Raw genomic sequence first — 15,897 nt, forward strand, 5'->3', positions numbered from 1 at the left:
AGGCCGAAGTCAGAAGGAAACGGCCAAAATCGCACAGAGGGTGCCGTCTACTGCGGGAGAATCAGGCCGGAAGTCAGGAGGAAAGGGCTGAAATCACACAGAGGGTGCTCTCCACTGCGGGAGAATCAGGCCGGAAGTCAGGAGGAAAGGGCCGAAATCACAGAAGGTGCTCTTTACTGAGGAAGAATCACACCGGAAGTCTTGATAAAGGAGCTGACACTCCTCTACTGAGAAGTCCGTGGTGAAAGGGGCAAGGAAAAAAGCACAACGGAAGCGTAAGGATCCACTCTGATGTGAGGGATCACTGCAAGCCCAACTACCCCTGCCAGCCTTGGTGTGCCGGTTCTGGCCACCTGTTGGCAGCAGCAGTAGCCAGGAGCAGAGGCAGGTGCTCCAGAGCCCGCCTCCTGGCGATGGCCCAGGAGAAAAGCCCACAGCGAGGTGCTGTCCACACAGAGATGTTCCGCCTGTCCAGACTGCCTCCCAGCATGCAGAGCTAGGCTGCGGGACATGGCTGCACCGATCACAAGGATCCCTCATGTGCTCCTAACGTTCCTGAGAGTGTCCTTGATGAAACAGTGAAGGCGAAGAGGTCCTAGCAAAAAGTATCCCCGCCTGGACTGACCCACAGGCAACACCACACTCAGTGGTGAAGACTGGATGCTTCCCCAGGATCAAGGACAAGAGGATATCTGTTCACACCACTGTGACTCAATGTGGTAAAAACAAACAAAACACACGCACTAGATTGGAAAGGAACCGCTGTTTCCGTAGTGTGGTGGTGACTACGTTCGCCTCACACTAGATTGGAAAGGAAAGATAACACGATCTTGTACAGAAAATACTAAGGAATCCGCTAAAAAACTATTAGGACTAAAAAATTAGTTCAGGCAAGATACAAGATCAATACATATCAACTGAGAATAAATTCAACAAAAGTATAAAACTTATACTCTGAAAACTACTAAAATTGTTGAAACAAATTAAAGAAGACCTAAATCAATGGAAAGACATCCCATGTTCAGGTATCAGAAGACTTAACACCATTTAAACACCAGTGTTCTCCAAAATGATCAGCAGATTAATGCAATCCCCGTCAAAATCCCAGCAGACTTCTTAGCAGAAACTGACAAGCTGATCCTAAAATTAATATTGCTATTCAAGGGACTTGAAATAGGCAACGTAACACCTGAAAAGGAGCAGTTAGAGGACTCACACTTCCTGATTTCAAAACTTACTACAAAGCTTCAGTGTCCTGAACAGTGTGGAATGGGTGCAAGGATCATGCAGTCACAGAGCCAAACTGAGGATCCAGAAATAAACCTTCAGGTTTATGGCCAATTCATTTTCAACAAGGGCACCAAGAGGACACCAACTGGGAAAATACAGTGTTTTCAACACCTGGTCCTGAGAAAACTCGGTGTCCATGTGCAAGAGTGAAGGTAGGCCCTCACCTTACATCACTGCAAACATTAACTCAATATGGAGCAAAAGCTACAGGTAAGGGCTGAAGCCCCAAAACTCCAAAACATCCTAAGCACGAATCTTCAGGATTTGGACTGCATTAGGCAATATTTGTTAATTTTTTTTTTTTTTTTTGAGACGGAGTTTAATGGCGCGATCTCGGCTCACCACAACCTCCGCCTCCTGGGTTCAGGCAATTCTCCGGCTTCAGTCTCCCGAGTAGCTGGGATTACAGGCACGCACCACCATGCCCAGCTAATTTTTTGTATTTTTAGTAGAGACGGGGTTTCACCATGTTGACCAGAATGGTCTCGATCTCTTGACCTCGTGATCCACCCGCCTCAGCCTCCCAAAGTGCTGGGATTACAGGCGTGAGCCACCGCGCCCGGCGCAATATTTGTTAATTATACCAAAAGCACAGGCACCAAGAGACCAAATAGGTAAACTGGACACTATCAGAATTTAAAACATTTGTGCTCCAAAGGATACCATCGAAAAACAAAAAGACGAAAGAAAATGAAAAGAACACATGAAATAGCTGAAAATTTCCTATAAATCATCCATCTGATAAAAGACTTGTACCTAAAATACTTAAAGAACTTTTTCAACTCAATAATGAGACAAATAACCCAGCAGACATATCTCCAGTTTGTCCACTGGCACTTTTACAAAACATGATGAGAATGTCACTACAGCATCCGACTGCTTTAAACGTGTTGTTTCTGCCTCCATCCCACTGAGACCAGCAACCAATAGCTGTGGATCTCACTGAGACCAGCAACCAATAGCTGTGGACCCGGCAGGATCCACTGAGCTCACCCCAGGCAGCCCCGGCAGAGTCTGTAGGACACCCAGGAGGGGACTCAGGGCACAATTCCTCCTGGAAGGCAGCCTGGGCCGAGCGTGCAGGGTGACCAAGTGGCAGGCCACGAGGCCCATGGCTGAGTCAGCGCCCCCACCCCAGCACCACCACCCGCATCTCCGGGACCTGCCGCACGCTCGGCGGCATCCGCAGTGGGAAATACCGTTCTGCAGGGTCTGCGCTCTTGACTCCTTCCCCAGGTTCACGTGGAAGCCGCCACCCAGAGTCGGGGTTTTGCCAGCACCTGCAAACACAAAAAAGACAGATCAGCCAAAACCTGGAGAAGATCTGCATTTACAGCCCTTTCACGACATCCACAAACACAAAGTCAGAGCAAAGCGGGGGTCAGCACTCACGGGGAAGCAGCAGGTGGGCCCCGGGCTCCCCATCACTCAGCCCCAGTGGGGGAGGCGTCACTCACTCTGCGCAGCCAGCAGGATTGAGGGTGGGCCAGCTGCAGTTTCTGCATTTTCTAACCATGTCACTAAGACACCGCCAGTACAGAGTGGATGCTGCCACACGGCCGCCGGGCGAGAGCACAGATCTGCCTCCAAACCTCCGCAAGCGGTGCGCACGGCATGGGATGGCCCTCCCCGTGCCCCAGGCCAGCCCACCCAGATGCCACTCCCACACAGTGACCAATGTAAATGCACCCACCTCCCTGCTGCACTGCAGGCTCTGGGGGACGCGGGTGCCGTCCCGTGTGCCCGAAGGCACTGCAACCAGCCAGTCTGTAGAATGCCGCACGCCTCAGCCCACCCACGTGCAGGGTGGCCACAGCTGAAACTGCTGGGCACTCTGCTCTGGAGCTCTGTCAACTGACAGCAAGCCCGCGACATCCACCACGCGCTGCCCTGCAGGGTTCCGGGGTTAAGACCTGGGCCTGGTACCTCTGGAAACATCAGGTGGACATTTGGATTGCTCACCAGGCTCTCAAGCTCAAGCACTGCAGCCTGATGGCAAGGTGAAGGCTGAGGCGAGGCCCCAGGCATACCCAAAGGTGGGGGAGCTGGATAGGGTCCCCGCCCCGGCAGCGTCAGCCCTCAGTGGACGGCACAGGAGCCAGCGCATTTGTGTCACAGCAGATACAAGGGCTGGATGCTGCTGAATCAGGGGACGCACGGACAACCTCGGCCTCATGGGGGAGGGAAAGTGTGCAGGGCCTGTCAGAGGACAACGGAGGGACAGGATGCAGACACAGAGAGTCAACTGCTGGAGCCTGGGGACAGCCCCTCTGGGAAAAGCACACGGCAGGGACCTCAGGGTCACCCGGGGCAGCCACCAGCCCAGACAAGCAAATGCCAAACAAATACTAACGAGACTCTTTAAAGACCCCAGTAAAATGGTTCTAAAGTTCAGCTGGAAACAAAAAGGAACAAGAGAAGCCAAGGAAGTTCTGAAGAGAGCAAGGGGCAGCTGAAGAGAGCGAGCAAGGGGCGGCTGAAGAGAGCAAGGGGCGGCTGAAGAGAGAGAGCAAGGGGCGGCTGAAGAGAGAGAGCAAGGGGCAGCTGAAGAGAGCGAGCAAGGGGCGGCTGAAGAGAGCGAGCAAGGGGCGGCTGAAGAGAGAGAGCAGGGGGCAGCTGAAGAGAGCGAGCAAGGGGCGGCTGAAGAGAGCGAGCAAGGGGCGGCTGAAGAGAGAGCAAGGGGCGGCTGAAGAGAGAGAGCAAGGGGCGGCTGAAGAGAGAGAGCAAGGGGCGGCTGAAGAGAGAGAGCAAGGGGCGGCTGAAGAGAGAGAGCAAGGGGCGGCTGAAGAGAGAGAGCAAGGGGCGGCTGAAGAGAGCGAGCAAGGGGCAGCTGAAGAGAGCGAGCAAGGGGCGGCTGAAGAGAGAGCAAGGGGCGGCTGAAGAGAGAGAGCAAGGGGCGGCTGAAGAGAGAGAGCAAGGGGCGGCTGAAGAGAGAGAGCAAGGGGCAGCTGAAGAGAGCGAGCAAGGGGCGGCTGAAGAGAGAGCAAGGGGCGGCTGAAGAGAGAGAGCAAGGGGCGGCTGAAGAGAGAGAGCAAGGGGCGGCTGAAGAGAGAGAGCAAGGGGCGGCTGAAGAGAGAGAGCAGGGGGCAGCTGAAGAGAGCGAGCAAGGGGCGGCTGAAGAGAGCGAGCAAGGGGCGGCTGAAGAGAGAGCAAGGGGCGGCTGAAGAGAGAGAGCAAGGGGCGGCTGAAGAGAGCGAGCAAGGGGCGGCTGAAGAGAGCGAGCAAGGGGCGGCTGAAGAGAGCGAGCAAGGGGCGGCTGAAGAGAGAGCAAGGGGCGGCTGAAGAGAGAGAGCAAGGGGCGGCTGAAGAGAGCGAGCAAGGGGCAGCTGAAGAGAGCGAGCAAGGGGCGGCTGAAGAGAGAGCAAGGGGCGGCTGAAGAGAGAGAGCAAGGGGCGGCTGAAGAGAGAGAGCAAGGGGCGGCTGAAGAGAGCGAGCAAGGGGCGGCTGAAGAGAGCGAGCAAGGGGCAGCTGAAGAGAGCGAGCAAGGGGCGGCTGAAGAGAGAGCAAGGGGCGGCTGAAGAGAGAGAGCAAGGGGCGGCTGAAGAGAGAGAGCAAGGGGCGGCTGAAGAGAGAGAGCAAGGGGCGGCTGAAGAGAGAGAGCAAGGGGCGGCTGAAGAGAGAGAGTAAGGGGCGGCTGAAGAGAGAGAGCAAGGGGCGGCTGAAGAGAGAGAGCAAGGGGCGGCTGAAGAGAGAGAGCAGGGGGCAGCTGAAGAGAGAGAGCAAGGGGCAGCTGAAGAGAGAGAGCAAGGGGCAGCTGAAGAGAGAGAGCAAGGGGCAGCTCTGGGTCTAGCCGGGAACGGAGAGCTGAACACGGTCAGGCAGTGCGCCGCTTCCCCCGGCGGCAGCAGAGGCAAAGCCCAGGCCTCCTTCAGGCTGAGGCCCAGAGCCGGCCTCCTGGTGGGTAAGGTGGCCACGGGGCCAGCCGGCGGCAGGGGTCCTGGCACTGAGCGCAGGCCTCTCCAGCAGAGGTAGTGCTGGGAAGGGGCAGTGCCTGGAGACTGCCCGGGCTGTCACACTAGGATCTGTGTACTAGTTTTCTGTGGCTGCCATAAAAACTGCCACAAACCTAGTGGCCTACAAGAAGTTAGGGCAGTGGCCAGGCGTGGTGCCTCACACCTGTGGTCCCAACACTTTGGGAGGCCAGAGCAGGAAGACTGCTTAACCCAGGAGTTCAATACCAGCCTGGGCAACGTGGGGAGACCCCATCTCTACAAAAAGCAAAAAATTAGCTGGGTGTGGTGGTGCCTGCTTGTGGTCCTACTACTCAGGAGGCTGAGGTGGGAGGATCGCTAGAACCCAGGAGGTCACAGCTGCAGTGACCTGTCATTGCGCCACTGCAGGCCAGCCTGGGTGACAGAATGAGACCTTGTCTTGGAAAAAAAAAAAAAAGAAGCTAGAACAGGCCAGGCATGGTGGTTCACACACGTAATCACAGCAATTTGAGAGGCTGAGGCAGGAAGACTGCTTGAGCCCAGGAGTTCACGACCAGCCCAGGCAACCCAGCAAGACCCCATCTCTACAAAAAGAAAAACTTAGCAGGCTGTGGCGGGGCATGCCTGTGATCCCAGCTACTTGGGAGGCTGAAGCAGGCAGATCGTCTGAGTCCAGAAGGTGGAGGCTGCAGTGAGCTGTGACGGCACCACGGCACTCCAGCCTGAGCAGCACAGTGAGAACCTGTCTTGAAAAATAAAAAAATAAAGAGTAGATGGAGCTGGTCGCAGGGGTGTCTGCTTGTGGGGGCTAGAGAGGACCTGGGGCAATCTCTGCTCACCGCCACCTCTGCCTCCTGAGTTCAAGCAATTCTCCTGCCTCAGCCTCCAGAGTAGCTGAGATTAAAGGCATGCGCCATCATGCCCAGCTAATTTTTTGTATTTTTAGTAGAAATGGGGTTTCTCCATGTTGGTCAGGGTAGTCTCGAACTCCCGACCTCGGGTGATCCACCCATCTCAGCCTCCCAGTGTACTAAGATTACAGGCATGAGCCACACCACCTGGCTACATCACTGTTATTCTAATTAGTATATACAATGCTCTTAATAAATAGTTAATATAATATTACATTAGAAAAAGGACGCTGATCAAAGGATAAAAGCCCCTGAAGCCCCACCTTCCAAGAACAGGGGCGTGGTGTGGCCTCCACTCTAGCCACGCTTCCCTGCCTCGGTGCGGTGGCGCCAGGCACGCTAACAGAGCAGGGTGGCAGTGAGACGCTGAACTACAGCGACGGCTCTGATTCTGGGTGTGCTTCATGCAACGTCCTCATCCTTGGCCCATGCCCATCAGCATGCACCACAGCACACTGCACAGCTGCGTGCGTCAGCAGCTCCACGCTCCACCTGCCACCTCTCCACCTCTGCCCTCCCTCCTCCTCCTCCATCACTCTCTCCTGCGCCCTCCAGCCTCCCATCCCCACCCCAGGACCTCTATTTCCTGTCCCTGTGTTGTCCTCCCTGTCCCCCCACACTACGGTCACTGTCCCTGGGGCCACGCTGCTGCACCTGCTCTGGGAGCACCTCCTGGCTTCTGCTTCCCCTACACCCCGGTTCGTGCACACTTGCAGGCACACGCACGGGACACATGTGAACGGTGCGAACCCTCAGCACACTAACCACGGGGAGGCTGAGAGAGGAAAGTCTCAGTGCCACCTCTAGCTGAAACTGCCACGATGCTTCTACCTCTAAAACATTTGATATTTTCCATAGCACGTTTCTGTAACAAAAAATTCAGTTCCCATTAGCTGGCACTAACGTGTGGAAGGGGCGGGTCTTGTGGGGCCTGGCCGAGACTGCCCCCCTGTGGACATCGGGGAGGACCTGCGGTTCCACCAGAGCCAGAGGAGGTCAAGAGCCAGCAATATCCCATGCCCTGGACCAGACAGAAAGGCGGGCCGTGCCCTCAAAGGCCAAGCAGAGCACCGTCATCCACTTCACTCCAAGATGCTTCCACGTGGGAAAGCAATAACCTTCAATGCTCACAAGCTCATTTAACTTAACTGGGACCGAGCTCAGCGGCTCACGCCTGTAATTCCAACACTGTGGGAAGCTGAGGTGGGCGGATCACCTGAGCTCAGAAGTTCAAGACCAGCCTGGCCAACATGATGAACCCCATCTCTACTAAAAAAAATATGAAAAAATTAGCCAGGTGTGGTGGTGTACTCCTGTAGTCTCAGCTACTCAGGAGGCTGAGGCAGGAGAATCGCGTGAACCCAGGCGGCGAGGGTTGCGGTGGGCTGAGACTCCGCCTCAAAAACAAACGAACAAACAAAACACTGAACTGGGGACTTCCTGCTGCTGCTGCTGTGAAACGCTGTTTTTTTTTTTTTTTTTTTTTTGAGATGGAGTCTCGCTCTGTCGCCCAGGCTGGAGTTCAGTGGTGCAGTCTCAGCTCACTGCAATATCCACCTCCCAGGTTCAAGCAATTCTCCTGCCTCAGCCATCCGAGTAACTGGGATTACAGGCACGCGCCACCATGCTGGGCTAATTTTTGTATTTTTAGTACAGACGGGGTTTCACCATATTGGCCAGGCTGGTCTCGAACTCCTGACCTCGTGATCCGCCTGCGCTGGCCTCCCAAACTGCTGGGATTACAGGCGTGAGCCACCACACCCAGACGAAATTTGTTTTAAGAGACAGGGTCTGGCTGGGAGCGGTGGCTTATGCCTGCACTGGGAGGCCAAGGTGGGTCGATCACCTGAGGTTGGGAGTTCAAGACCAGCCTGGTCAATATGGAGAAACCTTGTCTCTACTAAAAATGCAAAAATTAGCCAGGCATGGTGGCGCACGGCCAGGCGTGGTAGCACAAAACTCTGTCTCCAAAAGAACAAACAAAAATAAGAAAACAGTAGCTAGGCACGGTGGTATGCACCTGTGGTCCCACCTATTTGGGAGGCTGAGGTGGGAGGATCCCTTGCCCGGGAGGTTGAGGCTGCAGTGAGCCATGATGGTGCCACTGCACTTTAGCCTGGGTGACAGAGCAAGACCTCTTTTTTTTTTTGAGACAGAGTTTCTCTCTTGTTGCCCAGGCTGGAGTGCAATGGTGCGATCCTGGCTCCCTACAACCTCCACCTCCCGGGTTCAAGCGATTCTCCCGCCTCAGCCTTCCCAGTAGCTGGTATTACAGGCGCTCACTACCACGCCCAGCTAATTTTTGTATCTTGGGGGTGGTTTTGTTTTAGTTTTTGTAGAGACAGTCTCACTGTGTTGCCCATGCTGGTCTCAAACTCTTGACCTCAAGTGATCCTCCCACCTCGATTTCCCAAAATCCTGGGATTACAAGCATGAGCTACCACACCTGGCTGGAAACTTCTTTTAAGGGGAGACACCTGCAGGAGGCCTGGCTGGGCAGTAACAGATGGAGAGGAACGCAGGAGTCCCACAGCTGAGCGCCCTAAAGCGGCTGGACCAGAGTGCAGTGTATCCCTGAGTGCTGAGGACCGTCCCCAGGAAAACAGGGTGTGTGCCTACTGGTGGGGCTGGAGGCAGCAGCTTCAGACATCTGGGCAGCATTGACAAGCAGGCCAAGCGTGGCAGCCCACACCCTCTTCTCCAACGCAGACCCTTCCCAGGCCCAAACTCTTCCCCAGGCCCAGACCCTTCTCAGGCCACTGCTGAGGAGCTGCTTTTGTAGAGATTACAATTTGGTTATGAAAAACAGGACATGTGTCACACTGCAGGCTAACCAGCGGCTTCCTCTCTCACCCAGATGCCAACAGGACAAAATACACCCTGTCTCCTGCCTGGAGAGCTGTTTCCTGAGGGCATGTGCCTTCAGCCACAACTTAGGGTTCTGAGGGCCACAGGGCACAGGCAGAAGCCCAGAGGCTTCCACCCTCAGGACAAGAGCCCCGCCAGGAGGCCAAGCCCACGCTCAGACCCCCAGACCGCAGGCCCCGCCACGCCGCAGGCAGAGGCTGTCTGGTCACAGCCTTCTGAGGCACAGCAAGCTCCCCAGCAGGCGAGGGCAGCTCCGCCTCTCGAGCCCCTCTCCAGGGCCAACGCCAGGTGTCATGGCACCATCAGTCACAAAGCAGGTCTGGCTGCATCATGACCCCAAATGGAAAACAGCAGCACTCACGGACACCCCGGCTTCAAAGGCCTAAGTGTGAAGCCACTGCAAGTTGTGAATATGGGAAACACTCCCCACCCCCACAAGTTCTGGTGGCACTGAGGTGTGCTGCTCCCTGCACAGGAGGACAAGGGACCCCCTGCAAGCAGGAGCCCGGGTTGCCTGGTATGGGGGTTCCCAGGTGCTCAAGCTCCCACCTGGGGGGCAGGGGCATGGGTGCCATTACCATCAGCTGCTGGCAGAGGGAAGCCTCAGGGCGCATGCGGCATGGGACACTTGACGTGGGCCCACCTTCCCTCGGTGGAGCGGATGGCCTCCTCAGGGCACTGCCAAGACCCCAAACGACCCCCAACTCCACCATCTGCCTGGTCCCTCCAGCCACACTGAGCCTCAGTCCTCACACACCGCCCCCTTCTCTCTGCACAGTCTATGCTCGGGCAGGCCCCCAGACGACGGAACACTGGTGTGGTTTCCCCAGCCGGGCCTGGCTCCTGAGGTCAGGGCCCTCGTGGGACTCTCCCGAGGCCTCTGGTCACCTGCTCTGATGCCTTAGTTAAATATTCCAGAGTCAACTGCAAGGCTGAGTCAGGCTTAGTTCTCAATTCATAGGCCAGACTCCTAGGAAAGACCATGGCCTTAGGACCTAGAAAATGGCAGCTCGAAGAGAAGGCGCAGCTTTCAGGATGAAGCTGGAGCAAGAGGTGGCCAGGCCTACTTGTGTGCCAGGGAAACTGAGAAGTCCCCAAGGCTTCCAGCCCTGTGTGATCACCGCTGTGACAGGGAGGGAGGATGCTGGGTGGGCGCCTGGAGAGCCTGCCTGGGAGACAGAGGGGCTGCCCAGAGCAGCTGATGCCCTCTCCTCCCCCTCTCTCCTCCCCCCTCTCGGCTCAGACGCCGCCTGCGCCGTTCCCCGGGGGCTAAGAACCTGCTGCCTCGAAGCGCTTCCCCCAGGGCCACCACAGATGGTTGCTGGGCCTGCGCCTCCCTCGAGAGAGTGTGCCTGGGCTCAAGGCGTCTCGGGGCTGCCTGACAGCGCTGGCTCTAAGCTCGTTCTGACAGCACACGGGTGACAGACTTCCAGCTCTGCACTGCTCCACACCGCCACCCTCCCCAGCAGGGCACAGGGAGGACGGGGCACCATCTCCAGGCCCGGACGCACTTAGCACTGTGCCTCCAGGAAGCCCGCGTCTGCTGCCATGATAACTTGCTTTCACTACTGTTGTTTTCATGCCAACAGGCATCAAAGTCCCGGCAACTGTGACACAGCTGCACACTCCGTGCCCAGCAGTCCTAGGAAGATACCTCAGGGGTCCGAGCACGGAAGACAATGGGGAGGGAAGACTGGGAGAGAAAACTCAGTGAAACCCAAAGCCAGTTCTCAGAAAAGATCAAAAAGCTGACCAAGTTCCAGCAAGAGGACAAAGGGAAAAAAGACATAAAACGCCAACATCTGAAAAAAAAAAGGGCGACACTATAGACCCCACAGGTATCAAGAGGATAAGGGAATGCTTCAAACAACTCCGGGCCAATCCCTCACAACACAAGCGGCCAACTCACCCCAGTGAAACATTATCTAAAACACAACCAGAACCTCAGCCATGGAAGAAGCTGAAACCACAGAGAAGAATCTTCTGAGAAAGAAACCTCTGGGCCCAGATGGCTACACTGGCGAATTCTGCCAAACATTTCAAAAAGAAAGAACACCAACTACACACTCTTCCAGAAAACAGAAGAGGAAGCATTTCCCAACCCATTCCATAAGGAGCAGGACCTTGATAACGCCAGACAAAGCCGCTACAGGAAGAACCACAGCCCAGTATCCCATGCAAGCATCAACAGGTATCCTCAAGAAAACAGCAGCTCACGCCTCTAATCCCAGCACTTTGGGAGGCCGAGGTGGGAGGATGCCTTGAGGCCAGAAGTTCGAGACCAGCCTGAGCAGCAAAGGAAGATCACATCTCTACAAAAAAAAAAAAAAAAAAAAAAACGGTGTTGGCTCATGCCTGTCATTTGAGAGACCAAGGCGAGAGAATCACTTGTGTTCAGGAGTTCAAGACCAGCCTGGGCAACACGGCAAAACCCCATCTCTATGAGAAAAATACAAAAATTAGCTGGGTATGGTGGTGCACACCTGTAGTCCCAGCAACTCAGGAGGCTGAGCTGGGAGGATCACTGGAGCCCAGGAGGTTAAGACTACAGTAAGCCGTGACCACTGCATTCCAGCCAGGGTGACAGAATGAGACCCTAGACCCTGTCTCCCCATCAAAAAATTTTTGTAATTAGCTGGGCATGGTAGCACAAGCCTGTAGTCCCAGCTACTCCGGAGGCTGAGGTGGAAGGACCTCTTGAACCCAGGAGTTCCAGGCTGCAGTGAGCTGTGACCACACCACTCCACTCCAGTCTAGGCAACAGTGAGACACTGTCTAAAAAAAACAAAAAATCACTCAAGGAGTGTATTAAAAACTCAGAACTGGCCGGGCACGGTGGCTCACGCCTGTAATCCCAACACTTTGGGAGGCCGAAGTGGGCAGATCACCTGAGGTCGGGAGTTTGAGACCAGCCTAACCAACATGGAGAAACCCCGTCTCTACTAACAATACAAAATTAGCCAGGCGTGGTGCGCGTGCCTGTAATCCTAGCTATTCGGGAGGCTGAGGCAGGAGAATCGCCTGAACCTGGGAGGTGGAGGTTGCAGTGAGCTGAGATTGCGCCATTGCACTCCAGCCTGGGCAATAAGAGCGAAACGCTGTCTCTAAAAAAACGAAAGAAAAACTCAGAACTAACAAGTAAATGGCAGGCCGCAGTGGCTCACACCTGTAATCCCTGCACTTTGGAAGGCGGAAGTGGGTTAATCACCTGAGGTCGGGACTTTGAGACCAGCCTGACAGACATGGAGAAACCCCAACTCTACTAACAATACAAAAATTAGCCGGGCGTCGTGGTGCGCGCCTGTAGTCCCCGGTACGTGGGAGGCTGAGGCAGGAGAATCGCTTGAACCCGGGAGGCAGACGTTGCAGTGAGCCAAGACTGTGCCACTGCACTCCAGCCTGGGGGAAAGAGCAAGACTCCATCTCAAAAAATAAAATCAAATCTCCAGAAGCTGTATGCTGAAAACTACCCAACGCCAACAGACTATATCAAAGAAAACCTAAGTGAATGCAGACACACACTGCGTTCATGGACTACAAGATTCAACAGAGAAAAAAGTCACATCTCCCTAAATTCATCAGGAGGTTTAATGCGATTCAAATGAAAACCCTACGAGGACTTCTGTACAGGCTGAACATCCCAAATCCCCAACTCTGAGATTATAAATGCTCCAAAACCCGGAACTTTGTGAGCATCAACACCACGTGCAAAGGAAATGCTCACTGGAACGTCTCAGATTTCAGATTTTCGGACTGGGGATGCTCAACCAGGAAGTGTAATGCAGGTATTCCAAAATCAGAAAAATCCAGTTCCGAAACACTTCTGGTCCCGAGCATTTCAGATAAGAGTATGTGACCTGTAGATACACACGACTTACTCCAAAATTTAAAAGGAAAGGGAAATTAATAACTATGACAACTTTGAGAAGGAAGAACAGAGGTTGGGGAATTCACCACATCCGATTTCAGGGCAATCTAACATGTACAGTAAACAAGGGCACGATGCTGAAAAAGGAAACGGCATCCGATCGACAGGGCAGGACACGAGGCCTGGAGGCGAACCTGAACGGATGGGGCCCAGTGAGCACCGCTGAAGGAGCGAAGGCCTTCAGTGCACAAAGGGCAGTCTTTCAAAACCTGTGTTGAAACAACGGGACCTCCACATAAACAATGGGCCTCAGCATACAAAACACACCTTATACAAAACTTAGATCAAGATGGGCCACAGATCTAGGCTGGGCGTGGTGGCTCACGCCTGTAATCCCAACACTTTGGGAGGCCAAGGCGGGCGGATCACTTGAGGTCAGGAGTTCGAGACCAGCCTGACGAACATGGTGAAACCCCATCTCTACTAAAAATACAAAAATTAGCCAAGCAAAGTGGTGTATGCCTGTAATCCCAGCTACCTGGGAAGCTGAGGCACGAGAATCACTTGAATCTGGGAGGCAGAGGTTGCAGTGAGCCGAGTAACTAGAACCCACAAAGAACTCCCAAAACTCAACAATAAGAAAACAACCCAAATAAAAAATAAGAGTCAGGGTGCCGTGGCCCACGCCTGTAATCCCAACAGTTTGGGAGGTCAAGGCGGGAGTATCACTTGAGCCCAGGAGTTTGAGACCAGCCTGGGCAACATACAGATCTTGTCGTTACTAAAAATAAAAATAAAAATAAATTATCAGGGCGTGGTGGCATGCACCTGTAGTCCCAGCTACTCGGGACGTTGAGGTGGGAGAATGGCCTGAGCCTAGGAGTGAGCCATGACTGGACCACTGCAACCAGCCTGGACCACAGAGTGAGATCCTGTCTCGTGATTAAAAAAATAGTAAGACGCCTGTAATCCCAGCTCTTTTGGAGGCGGAGGTGGGCGGATCACGAGGTCAAGAGATCGAGATCATCTTGGCCAATATGGTGAAACCCCGACTCCACTAAAATACAAAAAGTAGCTGGGCGTGATGGCGAGTGCCTGTAGTCCTAGCTATTCTGGAGGCTGAGGCAGGAGAATTGTTTGAACCTGGGAGGCAGAGGTTGCAGTGAACCAAGACAGCGCCACTGCACTCCAGCCTGGCGCCTGGCGACAGAGTGAAACTCTATCTTAAAATAATAATAATAATAATAAGACTTGAACACACATTTCAACAAAGAGGATTCGGGCATGGCAAATAAGCACACTAAATGAGGTTGAACATCACTAGCCAGTAGGGAAATACACAACACTGCCATGATGAGATGCCACACGCCTGTTAGAACAAGTAAAATAAAAACATCAGTAACACCAAGTGCTGGTGAAGATGTGGGGCAACTGTGAGAATGCATAATGGCACAGCCACATCACAAAACAGTTTATGACAGTTTCCTACAGAGTTAAACATGTAGCTAAGTTCCCCAGAGACACGAAAACGTATGTTCACAGAGAGCTGCACGCGAATCATTTTAGCGGCTCTATTTACAACCACCTGAAACTAGCCACAGTCGTTTCTTTCACAGGCTGGGGTCCATCCCCAGCCCGCAATGCTGCTCATCCCTGAAACGTCCTCTCCCACGCCTGCAGCAGCCTGAGTGGCCCTCGGGCACCCGCCCAGGGCAAGGCCAAGGCCAAGGCCAGCGGCAATGGGATTCTAAGAACCACACACTGCTGGAAACAGAAGTGCGGGCACAGAAGAGCGACATGAAGGGCGGCTTGAGGAGCCTTCCGAGCCGTCCAGGCGCTCCTCGTCCTTCCCTGCGCCTGCTGGTCTGGGCCACGCGTGTGTCGAGGGAGTCCACGCGCGCCACAGGGGTCCACACTCGCGCCAAGAGGGCGCAGAACCGCGCGCCCGACAGAGCCGGGGGTAACCGCCACGCAATGGCGCCTCCAGCCCCCCGGAGCCGCACCAGGAAGTCCGCGCAGCGCCCGTCCGCGGGACTCACCGTCCAGGGACACGAACTGGCCCACGGCCGAGGAGCCGCCGCCACTGCTCTCCACAAACTGCACCTCGGACACGATGATGTTGTCCTCCAGCACCGAGCCGCAGGCCGTGCACACCGCGTCCCCGCGCGCCGCGTCCAGCTCGATGTCCGTGCCGCCGCAGCCGCGGCACACGCGGCCCGTCATGCCGGCGACCGCGGGGCCGGGCCCGAAGCCTCCCCCGCCGCCGGAGCAGCCCGCGCCGCCCGCCGAGGCCCAGCCGCCCACCCAGGCCTCGCCGGTCTCGCGAGGCCCTGCGCCCGCTGATTCGCAGACGCAGATTCGCCGCGCGCGCCGGGGCCGCGCCGCCCGTCACGACCGCGCCCGCGGGAGTGGGACAAACACCTGGACGGCGGCGGGGACGCGAGGACTCGAGCCGCGACCTCCCGGCCCGGCGCGGCCGAGGCCTTCACGCTGCGAACTAGCAGGCCTCCCGGGCGGCGCGCCGGCGTCGGAGGGGCGGGCCGCGGGGGCGGGGCTTCGGCGGAACCCAGGCTGGGGGCGGGCCCTCGCGGTGAGCGCAGCCGGGGACTGGCGCTGTGGGCGGGGCCTCGGCGGCGAGCGACGCCGAGGACTAGAACTGGGGGCGGGGCCTCGCGGCGAGTGCAACCGGGACCGGAACCGAGGATGGGAACGGGACCTAACGCGGTGGGCGGGGCCTTGGCGATGAACGCGGTCTGGGATTAAAGCTGGACGCGGGGCAGGGGCGGGGCCTCGGATAGTGAGCGCGGTCTCACACCGAGAGCAAGGCCTGGGGCGAGGACTCAGAACCGGGGGCGGGGCTGAGGGCGGGGGGCGGGGCCTCCGATAGAGAGAGCTCGGCCTGCAACGGGAACTGGAGCCGTGGGCGGGGAGAGGGGCGGAGCCTGGGCCTGGACCAGAGCTGTGGGCGGAACCAGAGGCGAGGGGCTGAGCGTGGTGGGCGGGGCCTTGGGTGCTGAGCGCGACCTGG

The 15,897-nt window shown here is 55.8% G+C and overlaps 1 protein-coding gene across 2 annotated transcripts in view; it reads right to left on the reverse strand.

Annotated features, from left to right (window-relative positions):
* Positions 1-15,481, reverse strand: part of BRF1 (BRF1 RNA polymerase III transcription initiation factor subunit) — a 70,128-nt gene extending 54,647 nt beyond the window's left edge. Inside the window, exons 1-2 of one of the 2 annotated variants that reach the window (XM_012471119.3) lie at positions 14,909-15,481; positions 2,490-2,570 (exon numbers count right to left, since the gene is read on the reverse strand). In XM_012471119.3, coding sequence (XP_012326542.1) covers positions 2,490-2,570; positions 14,909-15,092 — 265 coding nt within the window. In that variant the 5' untranslated portion in view covers positions 15,093-15,481. The remainder of the gene's footprint in view (positions 1-2,489; positions 2,571-14,908) is intronic. The other variant, XM_012471120.3, reaches the window with a different exon arrangement.
* Between the last annotated feature and the right edge of the window lie 416 nt (positions 15,482-15,897).

The sequence above is a fragment of the Aotus nancymaae genome, unplaced genomic scaffold (genome assembly GCF_030222135.1).
Source record: "Aotus nancymaae isolate 86718 unplaced genomic scaffold, 86718_ANA_hifiasm-v0.15.2.pri h1tg000011l, whole genome shotgun sequence".
Lineage (NCBI taxonomy): Eukaryota > Metazoa > Chordata > Mammalia > Primates > Aotidae > Aotus > Aotus nancymaae.